At 41.6% G+C, this 24,849-nt stretch overlaps 2 protein-coding genes across 2 annotated transcripts; both read right to left on the bottom strand.

The window, feature by feature from the left end:
- Window positions 1-1,453: 1,453 nt before the first annotated feature.
- Window positions 1,454-17,872, bottom strand: dgkaa (diacylglycerol kinase, alpha a). Its single transcript, XM_046396277.1, has 24 exons — window positions 17,651-17,872; window positions 11,024-11,127; window positions 10,646-10,722; window positions 9,261-9,390; window positions 8,993-9,067; window positions 8,857-8,906; window positions 8,607-8,681; window positions 7,952-8,068; window positions 6,863-6,980; window positions 6,646-6,734; window positions 6,408-6,527; window positions 6,058-6,156; window positions 5,758-5,844; window positions 5,552-5,625; window positions 5,395-5,469; window positions 5,172-5,257; window positions 4,976-5,065; window positions 4,649-4,809; window positions 4,492-4,556; window positions 4,104-4,194; window positions 3,766-3,952; window positions 2,816-2,933; window positions 2,534-2,594; window positions 1,454-2,423 (listed from the first exon to the last, which is right to left on the bottom strand). The coding sequence occupies exons 2-24, from the start codon at window positions 11,097-11,099 to the stop codon at window positions 2,343-2,345; spliced, it is 2,202 nt and encodes a 733-aa protein (XP_046252233.1). The 5' UTR covers window positions 11,100-11,127; window positions 17,651-17,872; the 3' UTR covers window positions 1,454-2,342.
- A 2,205-nt stretch (window positions 17,873-20,077) lies between these two features.
- rnf41 (ring finger protein 41) lies at window positions 20,078-24,779 on the bottom strand. The gene is made up of 7 exons (XM_046395731.1): window positions 24,626-24,779; window positions 23,629-23,734; window positions 23,410-23,525; window positions 23,050-23,321; window positions 22,682-22,817; window positions 21,738-21,841; window positions 20,078-21,641 (listed from the first exon to the last, which is right to left on the bottom strand). Exons 3-7 carry the CDS (start codon window positions 23,497-23,499, stop codon window positions 21,287-21,289), a joined length of 957 nt encoding a protein of 318 aa, XP_046251687.1. The 5' UTR covers window positions 23,500-23,525; window positions 23,629-23,734; window positions 24,626-24,779; the 3' UTR covers window positions 20,078-21,286.
- Between the last annotated feature and the right edge of the window lie 70 nt (window positions 24,780-24,849).

Here is a 24,849-nt window from a genome sequence, read left to right as displayed (position 1 = left end):
TTCAAGTGCACCTCGGACGGTGGGAGGTGAACACGAGGAGCTGCAATTGTTTTTGTTCTGGAGCAGCAAAGAAAGGTGTGGTTTTTGTTTTAGGGCTCAGCAGCGGACTCAAGAAGAGGAAAAACTAACCGGCAGCTGTTTAGATAAATGATTAGTCGTTTTAATCGTTTTAGTCAAGCAAAAGGTATCAGTCGAAAAACACAACGAAATATTTGAAGACCGAAACTTAATACTTAGGATATTTTTCATTAGTTCTTTTACACTTTCAAGACCAACTGATGGATCCACTTAGCACGAATAGTTTCAGATGTAAAACTTTTATAATGGAACACAAATAAATAAATTTAACCTGCCCAAGTTCAGTGAATAGTTCTATGTATGGACTACTTTGCAGTAGAAATACTCGAATGTTATTAACCCAAAAGAAGTTTGTCCTTCCTGCAGCCACTAATTATTCTCATTTTTGCCGGTGTAACATAAGCTCCATAACTTTCATCACATCATCAGCAGGGTCTGATTTAAAATTCTAGTGAAATGTTTTTAGTTTTCAGTCCCCCTCAAGTCAAAAAATGAGTTTTGTGTCTTCGCTGTGCAGAGTTTGGGGCTGTTTTTTTATATTGATCTGCTAAAGAAGAAAAGTTTCTCTGTGCTCACCTTAAATCTCACTTCAACATGTGTACTTATGAACAGGCTTTTGTGACATCTGTTGAAAGCCATAGTGGTTTAATATGTAATTTACACACAGTGTGACACCGAAGTTTTAAATTTCCTAGACACATCCAGTGAGAATGGACTTAGGAGTTAAAATGTGTAATTCAGGATTTTTCATTGGTGTGTAGGAGTGGATGTAACGTTAAGAATTTCAGTTTATTGTACTTTTATTTTACAGTTGAAAAGACCAAAAATAATTACTCAGAGTGTCTTTAATGTCTTAAAACATCTCCTGATCGTTGATGCTTTTCTTTACACGCTTCACTGTGCGGTCATATGACACGTGTGACATACTTCTTTAAATTGGGAGTTTCTTCTTTTATGCAAACAGTTGTTTGAATCAATCTGATGAGCAGCTGTTGGCAAAGTTTCCAAACATACAGTATGCAATCAAGTCGTCAGTCATGATTTGTCCAACAGTATTTTAAGGCAGCATTTGTTGCTGGCAGATCAACCTCTCACAAAGAGTCAGGGGGGTAATACCAAGCAGAACAAACTACTGTTTATTCTAAGCACAGATCCTGTCTGTAACAGAAAAAGAGATTAGGCTGTGAAATTACAAGTTAAGTCTAAACGTGGGGGAGAAAATAATTATTTTGAGTCAGTGGAAGTGATCATTTTGTGACGAAGGACTAAAAAGTGAATGGCACCCCCTTGTGGTGGAAAAAAATAACCTACCTCATAATGGACAAGTTTATCTATATGTTAAGAAGAAGAAAGTATAAGAAATTATACCCAACACTGAAGTCCAGATGATTTATTAAAATCTTTACACAGTGTATTATTTCAGGCATATTACATTAACATCTTCAAGATACACAGAATTGATATGACTGATAAAGCATTTAAATAAGAACTACATTTGTCTGAACTGGTCTGAACGGATCATTTCAAATCAAATTCATCTCAACTCATAAGTTAGAAGTGAATATCTGTCATCTTTCTGCACTAAACGAGTACAGCAAAAGACTTTCTGCCCTCACACACGCTCGCGCACCCACACACATACACATACACACACACACACACACACACACACAGACCTGAACAGCAGAATAGGCTGGCTGGATCAATATGCAGCCCTTATGGCAATGATTGTACCACTACTGTTCCCCAAAATGCTTTCAAGTATCTCCTGAAATACATGAAAAAAATATCAAATAACTTCATCCACATTCTGAAATGTAATCTCATCTGTCCTTCCTCTCTTTTGGTTCCAAATTGACGAGTGCACATCTGGCTTTCACAGCATCTTTACAGCCACGATAAAGCAGCGATACTACGCAAATGGTTTATGTCCAAACTGCATGCCTACACAGCGCTCTGCATGTCCTCTACTTAAGCCATAATCACGGAGAACAGATTTTAAAAGGCACATGAAGCTGAATATTCTTCTTTTAGCATGATAGTCACTTTACTTTAACCTGGCTTTAAGTTCCTACAGAGCAACAAACCCACTAACTGTGAAGCATTGAGACAGAGGCAACGAGAGTGTTGAGTATTCATAAAAACGCAGAGTAAATTTGGTCTAAATCATTTTTGCCACGATGCAAACATATCTCACCATACAGTTTGAATTCATACATGCATAAAAGTGTCAGTCCTCTATGTACAATAAACGGCTAGCAGTTTTATTTGTAGTTGAAGAAGCCAGATGATTTGGCCTGTGGAGCCATCAACATACTGGCTTGATTCTTATGTGTGATGTGAATCTGAAAGGGAAACATAAAACGAGAGATCTCCAGTAAATTACAATATAATCGAATCAAAACACGTCCACTCATTTTATTGCTGAGAGAACCTGCATATGTGCTGTATTTACCGTGCAGGGAGGCTGCATCCATGGCTCTCCATCTATCTGCATTGGTAATGCTTTCTTTGTCCTGGGGGTAAAGTAGAGGGGGATCAACAGTGCATCAGGTAGCAAAATCAATGGCCCTAATGTGTAATTAGAATACCAAAAGGAAAGCCAGCACAGGTAATTATTGTTATATAAAGAGCCAGCTAAGTATCATCCTTAGCTGGTGATCAAAGTCAACTACAAGCCATTCTCCAGAGCCCAAAGCCTGACAAGACCCAACATGTCTGTGAGGCTGTTTCTCACCTGATGGTGATTTGTGATGTCTTCGCGAGCCTCACGGCGCTCTTGAGGCCCGTGTATATCTGTCCCATCTCCATGGCTCCTTCGAGGCCGACCACCTCTAATCGACGGTCACTGAGATCTGGCAAGAATGCGGCAAAGTGTAAATATTTTTTAAAAGCTGCGGGATGTCATGACTATGGCAGAGCGAACATTGTTTCCAATCGCCGATAAGCCCACTGAACAATTCCTGCCCAGCACCAAAAGCCAAACAGACAAGCTGCTGAACATTTAGAGCAATTGGCAGCAGAACTGGATATTTCCCTCAGGAGTTGGTGGAGACCAAAAACAAAGCTAAAAGAGTGAATATTAGCGAGGTGGACACAAACATGACTACTAGTGAACGCTAATGTTTCTCCGTGTCTGAAACGTCAGTGTTGTGTTTGCAACTTGTTTCTGCTGCCCTCATGTGGCCTCATGTGGTCTCGTCAGATCTGGCCAATGAGAGCCTTTGACTTGACCAGAGAGCAGCAGATGAAGCAGAAAACATCTAATAATATTATCAGCTTATAAAGTTGTTTAGGCAAGCATTTTAGCAAACGGATGCTTATTTACACACCCAGCAGGCGCAGGGCAACATAAGCATTTATTATGGGTCCTGTTTGCATCCATCTGACTAATGTGAGTCCAATATTCACACAGACTTCTGCTCTGTTTTGTTGCTGGACAGGCGGCATTCAATAGATTTATTTTTAATAGGTGAGGGTGTAGTTTGTGATCTGTAAAACAAAAACAATGAGCTGGAAGAAGTTAAAAGGCTTCATATGGCTGAAGGGAAGTGTAGAGTTCATCACTACAAGTGAACCTTTTTAAATTACACAATAGCATGTGATCATTGTTTGGATATCTGATCATCTCACATGCACTCTGGTCTAAAGTCACTATTTACCAGAGTTGAGGACAAGATAAAATACCTTGGGAGGTCACTTTGAGGGTTTCTGGGTCAATGATCACCTCCGGCTCTTCCTGACTCGTTAGTCCCTTGGCGTCCCCTTTTTTGGTCTCACCCCATAGGTTGGAGCCACCGTGCATGCTGGGAATGTTTAGGACGGCAATCCCCTCTAAAGACAGGCTGCTGAGATCCAGTGGAGTACCGCAGCACTGAAGAGGAAACAGGTGTCAGAGACAGCGTAAAGCATCAGTGCGCTGTCTGCTTGTGCTAACAGTTTTTTTCACACTACAGAAACAGTTTCAAAGACAAAATACCAAATCCAAACTCGCAGTGCAGGTAAAGCTGATGCTGGGTTCTCACCTCGATTGTTAGACTTTCGCTCAGTTTCTTGCAGGAAGCAGAGATGGTTTCTGAAGTGGCAAATTCGAAATACCACAGCTTGTTCTTCATTCTGCAGTCACAAAACGGTGCGTGTTTTTGCAGGTTTAAATGATATTTCATTTTCACAGAACATTTTCTGCTTTCAGCACAGACGGCTCTGCCACACATCTGCTGTCGCCACCTGCATTCGTTTTTTTTTTTTCGACTTTCAAAAATCCGTTACTGGAAACAGGAAAAATAAAAGTAAAACTGACGACAAGCAGCTCTGCTCTGCTACTGAACAGCAGAGCATTTTAAAACTTTACTGTTTGCTATTACCGTGAGTGGGGATTTGCTGTTTGCTGATGATGTGTGGTATGTGTGGTACCTGCTGTTGAATTTCTGGGGATGTTTCTCCCTCATTGTGTGAAAGCGGTGGGCAATGGAGGCATCCTGTCAACACACACACAATGAACCAAACGACCAAAACATAAAACTGAAAAATAAACACTCCGTCCTGTGTGATATGTTTCTGAGACACTTACAACGCCGATGGAAAAATAGTTGTTGATGATTTCATAAGGCACCGGGTCGCCTTTCTCCTGATTCTCATCCGTGATGACCTGCACACTCCAGCGGTCCATCAGCACCCGAGAGCTGCCCTCGATGTCTTTCAGAATACGACTCAGATCCTCACCATCATAACCTTCAAAAAGGCAGCAAACACGAACCCCAAGGTGACTCAGTGCCTTCATGCACACAAATAACAGAACAAAGTGAGTGGAGGACTTCTCTTTTGCTGAAGCACATACAAACAAACACACACAGCAAACTACTTCAGCTGTAAGGAAATGCTCCAGTTCATTTCTCACCTCCTCCCCATCGCAGACATCGTGCAAGGTCATTTCCTGTGCCCAGAGGAAGCACTGCGACAGGTGGCTGTACCAGCAGATTGGCTTTGTCTGATCGCAAGAGAAGGAAAACGGACGTGTGTCACAATTTTCACCAGATGCTCAGAGCGTGGAAACTGACGCGTGCCTTTTAGAGTGCTTAATAACACAATCTCACCTATTGCATCTAAAATCCAGCCAACCGTTCCGTCTCCCCCGCACACCAGGATCCTGTAATCCTGCAGATTTCTGAAGAAGCTCAATCTGAAAGGAGGAGGATGGGAAACATAGCAGCAGCACATGACACAGTATTCAGGACTCTGAGACACATTAAGGTGTAAGTGTTAATAAAATCTAGTTCCATTTCACACCGACTGTAATCTGTTGTGTCAGTTACTCACCCTGGTCCAGGTCCACCATTTGAAAGGTTGTATACCTGCCGTGGATTCAGTAAATACTGAAATTTATGCAGGACTCTGAAACACATAAAACCAGGCTAAACAACATGCACATATTAGACACCTACTTCCTCATAATCTTCTTCCTCTTGACACTCACCTTTCTCCCTGCTTGCCGCCACTTTTAGGGTTGACAAACACGAGCAGAGGATGGGTGTTTGGCACAGGGCTGATCTGTTGAATGATATTCAAATCTTACTGAACAGATGGAAAGAAACACACACACACACACACTGATCGATGTACTTATGGCCCGTTCTGTAAATATTCAGGACTGATAAAAGGGCTTGTTTGGGAGAATAATACCTGGAGCACTTGTCCATCAGGAGTAGTATTGAGCTCACTGTCATCTGTTGTGCCTGAGCTGCCATTCTTCACATTGTTTGGTCTCTCCTTAAGGGACCAAAACAGAGGCACAGTGTGAATAAACATGAAAAAAATGCAAAAGAAAAATCTGTACAATCTCTCAGTCAAAATGCCACACAGGTGAGGAAGGGCTTATCAACAACATCCAGCCCTGGGTGGATGTTATGTTCTGCGTTGCTGTGACAGGCACTGTTTGCACTGTACATGAGACTTGAGATGTGCCAGAGGATATTTCTGTACCTTTATAACAGGATATATTGCCCATGGAGGCAGGATATGGTCTCTGAGCAGCCCACAGGTACACTCTGTTGGCTCTTGGTCTGCACATTCATCATGACGCTGTACAAAAAAAAACCACACAAAAACAGACACATTACATAAACTCCCAGCAGAGGAGTGATGACAGCTGACTGCAAAAAATGGAAAGAGACAGAACAGCGAAGAAAGCCTCTCCAGACTGAATCTGAAGCCAACACATTATAGCCTACAATTAGGCTATTAGAGCCCAAATACACATTTTCTCCTCACTGCTCACGAACTGCATAGCGGCTTATTCCCAGAAATCAGTGACACACTAAAATCACACTCACGATCGTGTGGCACCACACGCAGTGTTTGCCCGTTAAGCCTTGGAGGCTCTTGATCTTCTTCTGGCATTTATCACACTTCCTAGAGTCGCAGTTCCCACTCACCCAGTCGTGCGCTGGAACCTGAAATGTGAGATAAACATTTTAATGTCCACACAAGAGCACTCAGACACACACTCAGGATAATGACTAATGTAGACTGAGAGTCGCTGTAAATGTTGTCGTGGAGACATTGGCATACCCCCGTTTCTTTTTTTGACTTCACATACGTCCTGGTGCAGGGAGCCGGGTTCCTGTTAGCGCAGCGGCCATGCACCGTGTATCTGCAACCTGCACAACAGAACACATAACCCAGGTGTCATATGATGTTTACATTAAATCATACTGTCAGATTCAAGCATGACAGATGATCAATGTCTCTGTGGTGTCGCCCTCTTCTGGTGAGTTCAGGTACTCACAGGTGCAGCACAGGCCCTGCTTCCTCAGACCGAGCAGCATGCTCTGACAAACGTTGCAGTAAACAGGCTTGTTGAAATGTTTCATCCTCCAAAGGTGCTGACCGTCCTTTTGGGTCATCTGGTTGTTGCAGCAGAAATCATTGAAGGATAACAAAGCAAAAAAGAGAAGAACATGTGCAAACTTAAACAAATTGGTTCAAACTACACAAACCCTTACACTGTGGGAAAGACGTGCATTTCACAGCTGCTTTTCAAACTCACTTATGACATACATTGTAGCACCCTGGATATTCATGGACTATAATCTCAAACACAAGATTATAGGGCTTCTCTCAATCTGTTTACAGAGAGACCGCCGCTCTTATGCAGATTACACCATTTTTTTCTGACATGATGCATCAGCCTATCACTTACTGCACGAGGTAAAGCAGGCAGCCCAGGGAGCAGAACATAGCAACAGTGAGGGGGCTGAATTCATGCACCCCAGGCTTCAAATGTCCACTGGTGCTAGAAATAGCCTGAGGGGGAAGTCCCTAACATTGTTGTAGAGGCCAAACCCAGTGACAGAGTCCAGTTCATGGCTTTTCATCAGGCAGACACACAGACTAAAAGTACGTAGCTTTTACACTCCTGGCAATATATTAAACAACACCCATTACAAAAAGTGATCTAATCTTGATGTGAGACAAACATTTTTACGTATACGCCCCATATTAAAATGATTCAATTTTTCAGTCAAGTGTAGCACAGCAGACTTCAGATAGCCATTTCATGAAAGCTCTTTGTTTAATGTGGGCACAGATTGTGCAGAGTAAATGGAAAACACTAAAGCACTCTGACGGTGCAGAGCTTGCATGAGAGGAGATGACATTACCACACCCTTTAACACTGAGTCGACAAAAAGGCCTTACAGACGGGGGTGGGGGGGTGTGTGTGTGTGAAGGACAGAGAGGCACGCAAGGCCAGGGTTTCACAAGAGCAGTAAAAGTAGGCTTTACCAATTTGTGAGATACCTGCTGTAAAAATGAAATGCATCCGAGACTCGGATTTTACAACATATAATAGAGGGGCATTCTGCTTTAAAAGCACCTTCAGACCCAGCAAGACCAGCAAGGGAACGTTGTTCATGCCTCCTTCCACCCACTCGTCCAAGGACACCGTGCCGCTGCTGTCAGCATCAATTGCTGTCATCATCTCCTTCAGAACCTGAGCGAATTGACATTTTATTATTATTATCCAATCAACACATGCATCACTGAAAAGGTCATTTGTTTTCTGAAACAACTCATGCATGGGAATTTGTTGATCTCAAAGAAACAGAAAGGGTTATTATTTTACGAAGCCTAGCAAATGAGTAACAAGTGTTTCCATATACTGTATGTGATGAGGTAATAGATTTATTGCGCAAACAAATGAATCTATCTGCACGGTAGAACAGCAGTCCCCATGGACCGGTTTAATATCAGACCAAGACAAGCGTCTTGACATGAGTCAAGAGTGAGTCATAGACGGATGTAACGGTGAGAATCTGGTCATTTTTCAAAATAAAACATCGTCCAGACTCAGATAATCAATAAAATGGAAACAACGCAAGTTACTTATTCGTTCTATGCGACCCGATACCAAATGACCCACGGACCGGTACCGGGCCACGGCCTGGGGGTTGGGGTCCCCTGCAGTAGAATATTGCATGTACAAACTATTTTGTTTGACAGACTTTTCATGTCAGAGTTCTAGGACTTACTGGCCTCAGCTCTGACACATCCCATCCGAGGTATTCTGCAGCGTGCATCATCTGAGCAATAATCCTATCCACTTCCTGTTTGAGAAGTAAAAAAAAGGCTTTAGAGTGGTGTGGCTGATATGATGCAGTGCTTTAGATTAAATGTGATCAAGGTGGTATTCAACCTTGAACTGAATAAGCAGGATCCACAACTAAACTGCATTTTTTCTTTTGCTTTTCTAGAACCAAAATGATTTTCTCAACAACTTACAGAGCTGTCAAGGACTCCGTTGCCATCTCTGTCATACAGCTTGAAAGCGACTGAAGAGAGAGGGGAAATGAAAGTGGAAGTGCTGGATCAAGTCAAAACTTTATTACTTTGTGCGTAAAAGAAACTAAGGACTCACACTCGAGCTTGTCCCTGGGCTGACCGTCCTCCAGCAGAGAGAAGTAACATGAAACATCCTTCAGAAAGACCTCCTCTACAGGAGAGATGGAGGAGAGACAGGGGTGGTTGTGAACAGTCTAGTCACCATTTCTGTACAAACGGCACCTCACAGGCATGTGGTGATGAATGACTTCATGCCAAATAGGCCATGGCGTAAATTGATAAGGGCCTGCTGCTAAGTAGTGCGGAGGCAGTGAGTTGTGTTAATATGTGGTGTGTAATCTCACTGGCACTGTCTTCCTGGGTGGGTTCAGAGTTTTGGAAGGAGCGAAAGAGTCGCTGGCAAAGATCCACAGGGATGTCCTCCACTTCCAAATAAGTCTTCAGGAAGAGACGAAAGCCTTCTTCATTGATGCACTGGGAAAAACAAAGATGAATGGAAGAGAAAATGTTTATGGTGGTTTTGTGACAAGTAAAATTACATGTTTTAACCTTGTGTGTGTGTGTGTGTGTGTGTGTGTGTGCTGTGCATGTTAACTTCTGCATTTTGTCAAATTCATCTCTTCTAAAAGTAAGAGGGAGGATCGAGATCAAATTGTTTCCACTGTGAGAAAATGTTGTCTCCAACATTTGTCCCCTTAATAGAACAACCTCACTGAGAGCTCCAGAGCCATGTGAGTGATCTGGTGTGGGCAGAGAGGCTTTCAACAGCCCAAGATGTTTCTCACAAACAATAATGCTTCAATGCTTCAGAAAACAACAACACTGATGGATAGATAAAGGGGTAGTCGGAGGTTTTCACTTGACAATGCCCTTTAAAAATAAAGCTCCTGATTAAAGATTTCAGTCCATCTGTGTGGCCTGGTATCTGTCTTTCTCACATGGTAATACGCTGCAGGGCTAACAACCAATAGTCTCTAGATAATGGTGAACCACAAACCCATTTCTTGTTGACATTATTCCATTTCCCTGGTTGATACCCTGCAGACCTGCCCCAGTAATAAATAATGTCACTGTAAGACTTCCAGATCACAAAAAGAAAAGAAAAAGGGCAAACGAGAGTGATGCTAAGGAAACTGCATCATTATTCTGCACACAGCAACATTTATAACAAATTACTCTGTGAACTTTAAGAGCCATTAACCACTACGTTATGGCAGTATTTGTATTTTCTCCCATTAAACAAACAACATTTCCCTCAAATTTGTCATTAAACTGTATGCAACCAAATTATCCATTAGACGTTATGGCACTTGTTCCCTGCACAAATTGCCTGGCGGTGTCAGCCACTGATGTACAGTACTGGAAAGATCTTTTTCAATCACATTTGAGTTTACACTGCATGAGGGCAGCCAGCACACTGTTTTGCAAGGCCTTGCATGCGTGGGCAAAACTAAGGAGGTAATTTACATTTGCAACCTCGCTTGAGTGCACTGAAGATATTTCTCATGGACAGCTTAGTCAACATGATCGATGGATCTGAATCTAATTAATCAGCGTAGGACAATTAATAGCTGACAATTATACATACATCAAATGTTATTTTCTCACTAAATTGCGCCATTGAGATCTATGATTCGGTTCAGTTTGGTGCCTCATGGCTGGCATCACTGTGGGTGAGTTCTGGGAGAGTGGACCTGATGGGGAACAGCAGGACACGTTGTCCCCTCACCTCTCCGTGTCTGTGCCGGGCCAGACTGCCATCTGCATCAAATTCCCTCAGCACGTCTTTCACCTTCAAGCTGCAGTCTGGAGGCAAAAACACACAGGTTACACAGGGACACACATGTGAGGGTTCACATATTACTCCACGTTTCAGAAATATCAAGTGCACATATGATTAAGGATAGATTTGTCTGGAAGAAAACAAAAGATATGCATGTTTTATTTGTGATAAAAACATACTGTGGCAGACTGCTACCTCCTCTAGATATGAGAAACCATGAGCGAGTGTAAATGAGTGTGTGTGGGTGGAAGTGGAAGTGGAGGGGGGGTGTTAAGCACTGAGAAAGCTGCCTGCCAGCCCGCCCGCCCGCCTGTCTGTACTCACATTCAATGTACTGCTGTAGCTGGATAAAGTCGACGGGGCTCAGTTCCTTCACCTCTGGGTTTGTGGGGGTGGACATGATGCCTGCTTCTGCACTAACTGCCTGCCTGTGCACAGGCGAGAGAAAACAGTGAGACATAGACGGAGAGAAAAGAGAAGGTGGGTGCACAGTAGCCTGCCTCTTTGTAAAACATAAAAGCATGGCTGCAAGCAAAAGATAGCATCTTCCATCTCATACTGTACAAATCCAGCCCTGATTGTAGACAGGGAGAATTACACTTAACAAGTCTGAGTGAAGCTAAAGCAAGTGAGAGACGGCAGGAGAATATTTAGAACCGTGCAGAACATCCGCAGAGTTAACATATGAGAATATGTTTTTCTCTTCTGGTTAACACAATGAATTATTATAATAGTCTTTTATATATAAGCACCGGTTTCTCTTTGTATGATGCTCTAAAATGGAGCTACATTGCTAAACTTGTACAATGTGTTGTATTTAGTTTACATCTCTCACATCATGTGATTAACCTTTCAAAACTGGGTCAAAAGTCTTTTTGAAATTACGTGAGGTTAAAGCTACCCATGACCCTTTGTCTCTTTCCACACACTCACTGGTCCATGTCTGATTTATGAAAAACCATATGTAAGGATTGTCTGGTTTTGTTCAGCACAAAAGAGTACAAGGAAGTAAAATAAAATGCAGAGATAAACAATAAAATATTGTGTAGAGGTAAAAAAAATCTGTCTGCCAAGGGACCTCCCCGCCAAACAAAAGGAAGAGCGCTAAATGTCAAACAAGGCTGAAAGTGGTGTTGAAATTTCAATCTGACACAGAAAAGCAGGCTGTTATCAAGGTTATCACTGACCACGTTGTTCTAAGTGAGACGCATTAAGTCTGAATGAAAACCTGTTGGGTTTTGTAATGAACACGTCAACATCAGAAGCAAATATGCTGTTAAAAACTTAATAGAAGGAGATTCCCCAATGAGGAATGACCAAACAAATGTATTGTTCATTATTCATTGAAGAAAGGGGAGGAACAAGTTAATGGGGCAGGTGGGGGTATTTGCCATTCTGACATCCGTTTTAATGTTGCTGTTGCGGATGCATGCTAATAAAATGTTAACAAAGAAATATAGGAATAGATCAATCGAGTATTTATAGAATGTCTAATGCAGTTGATAATCAATATGTTAAGTACTTATGTTAACCAAGAAAGGGGATCTTTCCTGTTACAGGAAACAGCACGCATGCTTTTCTGATTCATTAATGCATCCCTTTCTTTATTTTTCATTTTTTTCTTTTTTTTTATTTACAAATTAGGCACTAATTAGGCTAATGTTGACTAATGTTAGTAAACTTTACATACATATTACTGTGTAACTGACATTACTGAGTCAGTTTCACTGGTTGCAAAAACGAAGCCAACTGTATGTTAACTTATGAGAAAACAATCCTACTTCTCACTTGGTTTATTACCTCAGTAAACTGTTTCCTAATGGGTTTATGTCCTCAGTCACTAGTTTCAAGTCTCCTTCGATGAAGCACGATGTTTATTTTGAAAATTATGAGCCCACTGATAGTTAAACAGATGATAAACGAGCCAAAGGTAACCATAACAGCTCCACCGTCTTGTCACTAAAACAAACAAATAAAAAAGCAAACAAACAAGATGAAGAAAAACAGTCCACCACAAAAAGAGTTGTAGTGTCTTTGCACAATTTAGCCAATAAAACTGCAGAATATTTTACCATTACATACTGTAGTTTCAGATGTTTTAAACTGTATTCATCCTGAAATTCATCTGAGTTGTGTAATCCATCACAGCGAACTGCATTAGTATCAGTCACATTAGTATTAATGCAGAGGAGAATCAATCTGCACTTCACTTGCATTACAATCCAAAAATAATGGATCTTCGAAAACAATAACCACTCTTTAAGAGTCTTTTCGCTACTCAGCGCACAAGTCACGAAAGTTTAATCACTTGCTAATTGATTTCAGTGCTGCACAAAAACGAATGGCGACGGAAAGGAAAGGTACATTCAGAATGAGGAACCCTACAGCATGCCTTGGAGAACAATCTGTAGTAACGATGAGCACTTAAATATCCAGGAGAAATTCTGTTAATTCCACATTTAACAGCTTGATTGATGAAATACAAGGGGAAGGAGCTAAAAATGCAAAAGTATAAATACACCGAACAACACCATTTCATCATCGATCACACAAATACAAAACCAAAGCAAACAGAAAACGGTGGTGATTTTCAGTCCGGGCTCGTGGATAGGACGACACTGTAAATGTGTTGCTCACACTTGTCCACAGGTGTGTTCACACATCAGAGTGCATGTATTACTGACGGCTGCCTGCACTGAACAGCAAATCAGAGAAGTGACAGTACATGAATGATAATCTGGAATAACACCCACTCTTTACACGTGATTTGGATCCATTTGCTGTCTTTGGACTCTCTGAAAGGTTCCCACTGTCCTCACTTAATTCCTTAAAAAGGTCAGCAGCTTTGCCTCGCAGTTCTGTTTATACAAAGTGAAACCTGAAGGAATCATGAAAAGCCATCTGCTGCTGACCACCTGATTATTCTAAAAATACGCTCCTGATTCCATCTTCAAACACTGTCTCTTAAATAAATAAACCAAAAATAGGCATAAAACACACGTCTCGCTTTGGATGTCGCCTGTGTGTTGTGTTTCCTTTCCTGTTTTTATTCCTTCCAAAGCAGCGTGATGTCATGTGCAGCATCGTGTCTATTTCGTGTCCTCACCAACTGAGTGTCATCATCATCAGTGTCTGGTTCAGCGAGATCTCAGGCCTAACTGAGTAATCTGATCCCTCACTTCCTGATTAGATAATGATTTGCATGGATGATGCAGAGTGGGAATCAGGTCCAGTCAGAACATGGAGGACAGGGACAGGCATTCCCTGCACTTAGGAGAATATTTTATTAATATACCCAGTCAGTTTCTCGACACACATGGGACGATGTTTGGAAAAAACATCTATGACTCCGTCTAAATGAGCTTATTGGAGCAAGTGTAAATATTTCAGGAGGTTTGAGGAATGTCTGAGGCTTGTTAAAACTTATTAAAGACCATGTGAGTAACTGCTTCTAGTCTGACTCTCAATTACAAATGGTTGATGTTTTATGAGGGAACTGTTTACTTTGCTTTATAAAAATATTTATGTGCTAAAGACCCTGTTGAGTAGACATTAGAAAGATTTAAATCTAGGCCACCAGGAGCCATCATTCATCCTGACTTACAGTCCAAAGTATAATTCCATTTGAGCAAAATGTTGGTGCATATAATCAGTACAGTATAAATGATGCAGCACGTGTTCTGAGCCGCAGTGCACGAGAGCTTCAGCCACCTGGGCATATGTGGGACCGCTAGTGTTTTTTTAAAGGAGGTAAAGAACTATTTAAATGTTAAAGTGGTTCTTCAAGTAGCAACAGCTCGTGAAAGAGACATCTACTCCCCCGTAAACCTCTGAAAAACCGTCTGTTTAGAGCGCGACACGAGCCTTTACTTTGCCCAACTGAAAAACACCCAAAAAAATCAGCTTTATAAAAATTCACACAGTGAAATAACTGGAAAGCTTGGAGTGGACGGTTCAGTTGGAATTTTCCTTCACACATGCCATGCGATTAATTGCGCATGCTTATTGTCTCGATGCGTCAACAACCACGCAGCACGCTCTTTACGAGAATGATTTCAAGGTACACTCGGGGATGACCTTTTTCCATGCAGGCCACTGTTTGTGCAAGCTGTCATATCGCCCACGCCTTGTGTCAAGGAAATCTGCTGTTTTGCAACACTTGCAAGGTGCAAGCCACTAACTCTGTCATTCTGTGGTTGGAAAACACTGCGTAGGTTCTCTGAACAGAGAGTGAAGTCTAAATCTAACGTTGGGCTTTTGTTTTGCTCCCGAAACTACAACAGTTCTCTTCACTAAAGTACATGCTGATTGCATAAGGTTAACAGAAGAGGGAGGACGGACATGCTTGGTTGCTATGGAAAGTGTTTCCCTCCATCAGCTGCTCTCCGTCAGAGCGCTGCCACGGGTGACTAACAGGTAGGGGGAGGCACAGACAGAGGGGGAGGCAGCCGGCTCAGGGTAGGGGGGAGCCCAGTCAGTAGCTGAGAGTCTTCCCCCTGCAGCTCCACCTCCTCCCACACAATGAACCTCATTTGGCTTTTAAAACCAGAGGCAGGGCTCTAAATTACATTCTACATGTAGATGCTACTGTGACTCATTGCGTGAACAGGGGAATACTCCTTACTATAAATGGACTGTTTGCTCAAGGGGTCACTTTGCAGGCTCAGCCATAAGTCACAAACCAGCAGTAATATTTGACTTACTTAGTGGACCTATCAGAGAAAAAGTCACTTCTTCACATTTATGTATTTCTAGAGCTGCAGTCTGTAACCACTACTTCCTCTGGTTGTTTTATATGTTTGTATGTTCAGTACAGAACACACTGTATTGTCATGTATAGTGTGCTGACATGTTGCAATACTAAACATGGTGTAAGACTATCAACTGAATGAAACTGAAATCGTGCAAAAAAAGGAGGGTCTAAATTAATGGCCAGATCGTAGCTGAGCATCTCCTGGTCTGCTGTTGTATGGCAAACTGCAGCAGGTGCCAGTTAGCAGAGATACGAGAACACAACAAACATGGACTGAAAATGAGACAAAAAAAAAAGGCAGAAAACCAAAAGACATTCACCACAGCATGAATCACAGATCTCTTGGAAAATGTAGGCGAGGCTTTGCTCGCTCTCCCCGGCATCAAAGTGAGGACTGCCCATCACTCAGAGTTCAGACTTGAATGTGACTTACATAATAGCAATTTTTGTGGAGGCAGCCTTGTAGAAAAGCACAGCACCATTGCAGAAGAAAAAAAATTCAAACCTGCCCAGACTTGTGAAACAAACAACCTCATTTCTTTCGTATATGTGCTTGCACGTTTCAGGGAGTCTCGACTGGTTCGCCCACAGATTTATCTACAACTGAAAATGAAACATTAAATGTCGCATTTTTCAATGATTCAATCAGAAATGCAAATCATGTAGTATTCTGTCAGTAAATGAGGGATTCGGTATCTTCAGAAAGAACTAAAATACATTTGATTACACAGGTGAATCACCTTCTAAATATGCATGGCTGAGCCTCGCTAAGAGGACGGCGTGATGCAATAAGTTACAGCGTTTGAGACTTCAGCTGCACCAAAGCAAATTCTAATCACGTCTATGATGTGATAATAAAATACTGACTTTTGTGAAAGCTAAAAATGTGAAAAATCATAGCCGTGAATAAACCATTCAAGCAGACGCAGGGTGATGACATAATGAAGGAAGTGAAGGCCAAAGAGAGGATTCAACTTGAAGCGAAATCAGAGAAGCAAGTTCAGAGAAGCGAAATCACCTGTTAAAAAAATGGCATTTATTCCAGTTCTCTGATCTACAATACAGAGCAAGTGCTAACATTTATAATCAGAAAACACACATCGCAAAACAGGCTCAGTTCTAGTCTATTTACAGCCTCTGTCTTCTGATGTAAACATTAACAACGGGACAACTGACCTGACAACAGTATTGATTGCCTGTGCATGAAAACTCTCCTGCAGCTACAAACAGATGAACACCACTGAGGCTGCCCCGCTTTGAAATAACCTGCTCCCGAATGAGCACTCGGCTACGCCACAAAAGTGCCGCCTGCAAATAAAGCAGCTTAGGCAAAAAACGAAAAAAAACAACAACACAGACCTGACTAAGAGTCAAGACTTTCCTGTAGCTTTAGTTTTATTCCAGTCAGCGTGAGGGCTTGAACATTGCAGTTGCATTGCAGTCAAATGACAGTGGAAGTGGGGCTTCGGGTAAAAAAAAAAATACAAAAAGAAAGAAAGAAAGAAAGAAAGAAGAAGACGACACAGCAGCAGTTTCAGAAAAGATAAAAACACGGTGAAAAACCCTGCGTGGTGTTTTATGTCAGTTTTGTTTAAAGTTTCACTGTCCCTGCTGGCATGGCACCAAATCCTGCCATCTCAGATGGGGGGGGGTCACTCAGATAAATTGAAGCTGTAACATATGTTAATAAAAATAAATAAAACACAGTGGGGTTCTTTGCAGCAGATTCTCAGTGAAATACACCAAACGGCCCTGAATGTTCTTTCAACTCTGACAGATGAATTGCTCAATTTTCTAAACATAATAAGAGGAGGGCTGTCCCGTGGGTAACCTAAGAAGTCTGACATTAACAGCCACGGCACTGCAAAGGGAACTGAAATAATGCATGGTTATGAGGTTTAAGAAGAAGGCAGCGGACGGTGAATGAATTGCAGTGGGTCTGCCCTGCTGGTTGTTGTTCGACTGACTGAATTACTCTGTTATTAACACACGACTTTCTCTTCAAAAAACAAAACAAACAGAGCGCTGGAAGGCGTCCACTTCCAGATGCACCGCCGTTAAATACTCGACAGCACAAACAACATGCTAAAATTATCGCTCCGTGTTTGACTGTCGTTTATCTGCACCTCAGAGCTGCACTCAAAGTTCATTTATTAATACGCAGAGTCCGGACTTGTTTGTGTTAGACAGTCGTTTACCTTTCCGTAGCCGCTCCGTTGTTGGTTTTCAGTGAAAATCGTCGCGATGCACGTCAGCAGCCGGTCGAAATCCTGCTTTCAGCTGCGAAGCAAAGTGGCCGTTAACTTTGCGGCGAGGGAGCAGCACGGCGGTGTGGAAGCGGCGAAGTGCAGAGCACAGACTGTGGGTGCGGATCTCTCCTGTCAAGCACCGCCTCGGCGGCTCTGCCCCCTCTCTGTCAGCACGCCCGTCACACCGGCGTGCATCCATCTGCGAAGTTATAATGCAGCTGTAACGGGGAGAAATATCACTGTGCTCTCCTAAAAGCAAGCAATGTAATACACACTATATCGGTGGCTTTTTGTTTGTGAGTAATGCTTTAGACAGCCTATTAGCTGTAGCAGCAGCGCCGCTAACATTGATCACACCGAGCCTTAAAGTGACATGTTAGGCCTATTTGGTGAAATGACAGCTAAGTTATAGCTTAAGTAAATCAGTTTAAAAAAAAAAAGAATTAGTTTGTACACGACTGTATTATACATAACATGTATAAAACCATAAGTTCATCCACTTATATCATACATGCTAGGCTAGTCATGCTAGGCTAATTTGCCACATGCTAATAAAATATGACACCACTACACTATGCTACACAGCTTATTGAAAAATAAACTTTAATATCAATAAAATCTTATAGGAGGAGAAGCAGTAGCTGTCCATTCAGCGAAGTTAAATTGTTAATTTAATGGTTTTCATGTTTTCACCCCGGAGACAACTGCTAATGTGTCATAAAAGCTATGTTCAAGCTACCTACCCTCCTCTCTCATTAAAGGTGCTGAGCAAAAGTGGCCTTTACTTTACTTAACTGTAAAGTCCGTCCTTGGTGTGTGTGCACTGCAGGGATCAAGTTTCCACATCACATTTGTGTGAGCTGAATATCGAACCAGGATCGACCGCCACACTATTTGTGATGTCACAAATCATGCTCGTAGGCTCCGCCTCTTGAAATTGGACTTTCTATCAGTACAAAGAGACTTGACACTTCAACAGATGAATGTGAAAAGAGACTTCTAGTGTCAAACTCCACACACGTATAATCCTTCTCAGTGAAATTCAAACATTCAACTAAAAGAAGATTTAGAAGAAGAAGGATCAGCTTCATTGACAGTATATATATTTTTACATACACACACTGAATTCATCTTCTGCATTTGACCCATCCTTAGTTGAACACACACATGCAACACCCGGCAAATTACATGCAGTGAAACACACACAGGAGCAGTGGGCAGCATCAAGCGTCCGGGGAGCATATTGGAGGGTTAAGTGCCTTGCTCAAGGGCACATCAGCCACATCAGCCGGCTAATGGAGGGGTGGGAGCATTTTTCGCATTAATCACTCCACCACACCCAAATTTTTCCTGCCCGTCCGGTGGGGGAATTGAACCGGTGACCCTCCTATCACAAGCCGCCCCCATATATACGTATATATATATATATACGTATATATGTATATATATATATATTCTAGGGAGAATTTAAAATAAATTCCACCTGGACAAGAGTAAAATGGCAATTGCACATTAATGATTAACTATACTAGTGACCCATATTCTTCCGTTTAGTAGTTTTCCTTTTGATACTGTAAGTATGCCAAAATATTTTGCATAATAACATATTCAGTGCAGGATTGTTACTTCTAAAGGAGTGTTTTTTACTAAGTGAGCCAAATACTTCCTTCACCACAGGAAGACCTCAAGTATTTGTGCTGTACATTTGGTGCTACTTTCATCTAATGGATCTGAATACTTCCTCCACCACTTTATACATAATTGTGCCACACATTGTAAACAACTGTGTTGCTTACAAAAAGGTTTTAAGACCACTAAAACATATTCTGACGTATACATAGCATCTTGCTTAGCTTGTAGCAACCAACCTCGTCAGGTTATAAAGTGTGTGGGCAATAACAGAGCCACAGTATTTGGTAAAGCACATGATTTCACATTCCAGTGACCACAATGGTGAGGGATTAGGCTCCACAATGAAGACGAGGCTGGCAAAGAGAGGATAACAGACATGGAAAGCATGTGGGTGTCTGAGTTAGACAGAGAAAATGAGGGTGAGTCAGGTCAGAGCAGTCAGACCTTCCTCCCTCAGAGTACTGCGGTTAAACTTTCCTCTACATTTTCATAACCTGGATGAGCGACATTTCCCATCCCACATCTCCTCCCTGCTGCCCTGGTTTCATAAAAGCTGCAATTATTTTTTTCTAGACTAAAGTTTTTACAAAATGTATTAAGCCGATGTGCCCTTAAGAAGTGTACCACCCTGCAGATCTCTGATGACATGGTGTGGTAAAATAAGGAACTGCATTTTTTTTTTCCTAATTAAAACGCTAAATATAAAATCATGCTATCCCAATGAGAAAGTACATTCTTTTGGGATGAAGTTTGACATTTTTTATTACTTTCTTGTCTGTACAACACAGTACATGGACAAAGACACAAACAAATAAAAACATTAACAGGGAAAATAATAAAGGGCACAATCCAAACTCAGCTGTTTACTGCACTGTGGGCTTGTGTGGTGGATGTCTGAAGTCTTGTTTGTCTTATTACAGCAATAAGTGACTAACGGTGAAACATTTTACCTCGCCAAAGCCAAAACTGACTTTACATGTATTTTTACAATCTCCTAGCTACAGTTTTTAGTGAAATGTCAGTGAACAGATGTTTGCAAATTGTGAAGATTGAGAAGACTGATATTTATGTTTCAATGATCAGAAAAAGACATATCAAGTGAGCCATTATGATTTGTCAAATAAAACTTGTTATACATAGTTCAATCCCAAATGTTAAACCCCAGATTTAAACACTTTGGACCCAACTGGGCCCAACATTCAGACTATACTATATACAACTCAGGCAACAAAGAAAACACAAAATCAATATTCTTCCTGCAATAAACTTCAAATGCACTGAAAAAGGCAGATTTCCATACATCAAATGGTAACATCTTCAAGCATGTTTGTGTAAAAGGCAACACAATAAATAAAACAAATGGCACAAAAGGTTTAGACAATCTAAACTGAGAAGCACAATGTCTTGTGAAATATTCACAGGAAACTAAATACTAAAGCAAGCGCGCGAAAAATCTTCCGAGTCAGCGTCCCTGCAGACAGTAACACAGGCTGACAAAACAGAACGCAGATAAAACAAAAGTCACAATCTAATTACAGTGAGAGGAATAAGAGAATGACATTTATAATTCAATATAGTATTTGTATTTACAAGCATTTATACAACTGAGGACATTAAATGGGGGTTCAAGCTTATTACTATATTAGGACATGGATCAGAACAATCAGATCATATAATGCACCAAATACAAACCTTGTAAACATCACATCTCACCTTTCATCTTAGATATCAGTCAGATTAAGTTTCTATTTGACAGGTTCGCAATATACTTGTCCTTACTTTAAGGCATAGGTATCAAGCTTAGGAGTGAGGCTCTATAAAGATTTTATTTTAAATTAGCCAGATGTATTTAGAAGGTTTCACTCCAGTGAGGAGTGAAAACTTACTCGTCACAGCAAACCCCCAAGCAAAACGTCCCCACTTGTCTCTGGATCAGCTCAGCTAGCTGTATAGTTATAAGATTTCCTCCACTCCGTGCGCAAAGATCATGACCAGGCCGGGCTCCAGGATCATATCCTCCCCCATATGCTGATTCTCACAGGCCATCACCACCACTGCTTGCTTGCCAGGGATACGCTTGGCAACGTAGTTCTCATAGTAGCGCCTGTTCATCTGCCGTGTCTCCAGCGTGGCCAGTCCCTGCGGCCAGTTACGCTCATGGGCGTTCTCGATCAGGTCGTTCACAATTGAGAGAGGACAGCCGCTGTCGATGAGGGAGCGTTTAATGACTGCCTGGAGCACGGCGTCAGGAGTGGAGATCATACCACCCCAGCGTGTCACTCTGGCAGGCTGCATGGAGTTCACCCACCTGAAGGTAAGATAAAGTGAAAACCACACGGAAATTAGGGACCGAAATGCAGCCTCCTGACAAAGCAGATATTAGAGAAGATTAAATTTCACTTACTCCAAGATCTCATTGTACTCGATGCTCTCCTCGAGGTTTTGCAGGTTAGGGTTAGCACTGCGGATTGCTCTCATGTAGGCTTTTAGCAGCTGAATGTCCCGTTTCTGGAAATTAAAAGCATCTTGTGATTTCACAAAATCTCTTGAAGCTAAACAGGAGTTCATATTTATAAAAGCCCGATGAATCAGGATGTAAGATATGTTGTTACCAGCTTTATCAGATTCTGGTCTAGTTATTAGGCGTATATATATTCATATATTGTAACAGCAGTGCCTTGTAGGGCTCCATCTTAATTTTATATATAAATATCCTCCTTCCTCTTCTTCAACTGCATCATGATAAAACTCTCATATCAGTGAATTATGGCTGCATATATGTAAAACAACACACGAAGAATTAGACTTTAAATACTTGATTGTATTCAACTGAGGTGCTAAAAATTAAAAAGCAAATTTAAATATGACGCGACACATTACAATAAAGATTTTATCCACTTTAACTAATCAATACCACTCTTCAAACAAAACACGTATATCACAGAAACAATGCAGTACAGAATACAGAACACAAACAGGACATACGCAAATCACAAAGCATATAAGGAGACACGTATGCATGGCAATCCTGTACCACAAAGACATATCATTCTGCCAGGCAAACATTCAACAACATAATTCTCATAATTTGTCTGTACTCAAATGTTTTGATATGGAATGAACTCAGATCCTCAAACGTGTTTTAGCAACTAAATTAAAGTGAGTTATGGTAACTTTTCAGTTAAAAAAAAAAAAGAAGAAAAAAACCCATAAAATTGTAAATAAAAGGAAAATAAATAAATAGATAAAAGGAAATATGCCCTTGGCAATTTCTAAACCTGTTCCACAGGCATTTGTAAACAACTTTATTCAGGCCTAGGCTCACAACGAACAGGTAAATGTTCTTACTTGTTCTCCCAACTGGTGTTTATGCTCTGCCACAGTTTTCTCCAGCTCTGAAATCTTTGTCTGTTGTTGCTGGACGACGCTCCGCAAGTGTTTGATGCAGTTATGGTTGGGCAGCTCATCTTTGGGCATCTCAAGCCTGCAAGAGACAAAACAGAGGGTTTAATACCATATCACACAGAGAACGGAACATACATTTTTGCAAATCATAAATATAAATACCTGAGAGCAGAAATATTTAATGGTGATTATTATTATTAATTTTGGTTATTTGTTGTGTTCTGATTAGGGACACGTCACTTGACACCTGTGAACTTAGGCACTGGTTCTAATGGGCAGCGCACATTCTCTGCCAAATGGAAGGCACTCACCCACATCCGTCCTCACAGTTGACAGGCCTTTTGGGGTTGTGCTCACAGTCCTTGAGGTGTGACTGCAGCTGGTCCAGCCGCAGCGTGGCTGTACAGCCAAAACCAGCATTATCACAGCTGATCTGAAGCTTGGACAGCATGTTGCGCATGATGCGGGGAACAGGGCGGAGGTGAGCTAGCGTTACTACAGTGCGGTCAACTGGGCAGATCTGCTGTTGCGCAAACCACTGTGTTATACAAGCATTGCAGAAGGCATGCTCGCAGTGTGGAGCCTAAAATGAGAATAAGCATACGGAGTCCAAAAAATGTAAAAAACATTGATATAGTTAAGGGTGGGTAATCTTTCAGACAGAGACTTGCCTGTACTGGTTCTTCGAGGACTCCACTACATATAGGGCACAGCAGGTCTTCATCCACCTCCCCTTGGAACCTCGTCACGTCGTACCCCATGGTACATTACTGGGACCCACAACCTCCTGAGCAACAAACAACCGAGAAAACGAGCTGTTCAGACAAATCAAATGCATCAATATATGGCTGTAGATATTTCACACATACATACAAATACTTTCAGCCTACCTCACTCACAAAAGGCCTCAAATGCTTCCATTCAGCTCTTGATGTGGCACTGATGCATCATATCTGGCTGAAATAATCTGTCTGGTGAAAGAGACACAGACCCTTCCTGCAAAGATGATTATTCACTCTAGTTATTTCATTTTCAGAAGACCACTGGGTAGTTAATGACTACATCGAGCCAAGTTATGCTATGTAATATGACCCCGTATGAGAAATACAGCATCAGTGCAGCTTATTTAAAGAGATATTTAAATGGCCGAGAAATCAGTGATTTTCGAAACCCTCCTCGTCATAATCAGACACAAACTACACTCTTGAGGATGTCTCTATAAACTTGTAATATTGCTGTTTAATAAACATATTTTGCATTATCCTTAAATCATTATAAAATCACAATGACTCAAGAGATCTGAGCACACAACCATATACCATTCACATCCGAGAACCCAAAGGCGACGTCCCTAATCCGTTATGTGGTTTTTAAGCATTATCTTCGATATGTGAAAATGCACCAGCCGAGCTCCAACATGTAGGGAGAGCATCCTGTCGCCCCAGCTGACTGGTAGTTGACCTAATTTCGGTTAAAGCAGCACATACCGGTCTGTAGGCGATTTACAGATCTACCTCCCATCGCACTCATGTCCTGAAAACAAGCTAACTCTCCATGCTAACGCTAGCTACGTGTTAAATCCTACTACGCTGTCAACATCACACCAAAACGCCGTGCATCAGGGTTAGTAATGGGATGACTGGGGTCACCATGAATAAATTACCCAATGCTTGCGTTCAGATGTCAGTATAGCATTCTACTCAGGAATTAAATGTGGCTAACACTAACTGGTTAGCGCTGGTAGCGTCTACGATACCGTTGGTTTCCTTTGGATATTAGCCATCCAGCTAAACAGACAGACCTCAGTCTGGTCAAACTACACAGACAAATGGCTGTTTACAATAAGGCACATTCGAAGAAAACATTATTACTGTCTGATATACTTACTTGAACATGTATTAAAACAGATCTTAATCACGGTATTTGTGTATTTTCGGACGTCCTACAGTAACTAGTAGCTCGCTAGCCACGTCCTGTGCTACATCCTACACTTCTGTGTCGTCGATACGCAAGCGGGTGGGGACGTCATGACGTAAAACACCAGCTTTTGATTGGTTCGTTTCTTATCTCCCTACCTATCCTTACAAAATATTCAATGTTTTATGATAATA

This window comes from Scatophagus argus, chromosome 8, assembly GCF_020382885.2.
Source record: "Scatophagus argus isolate fScaArg1 chromosome 8, fScaArg1.pri, whole genome shotgun sequence".
Lineage (NCBI taxonomy): Eukaryota > Metazoa > Chordata > Actinopteri > Scatophagidae > Scatophagus > Scatophagus argus.
Note: the sequence above shows the minus strand (reverse complement) of the source record. Positions and strands in the feature narration are given on the sequence as shown.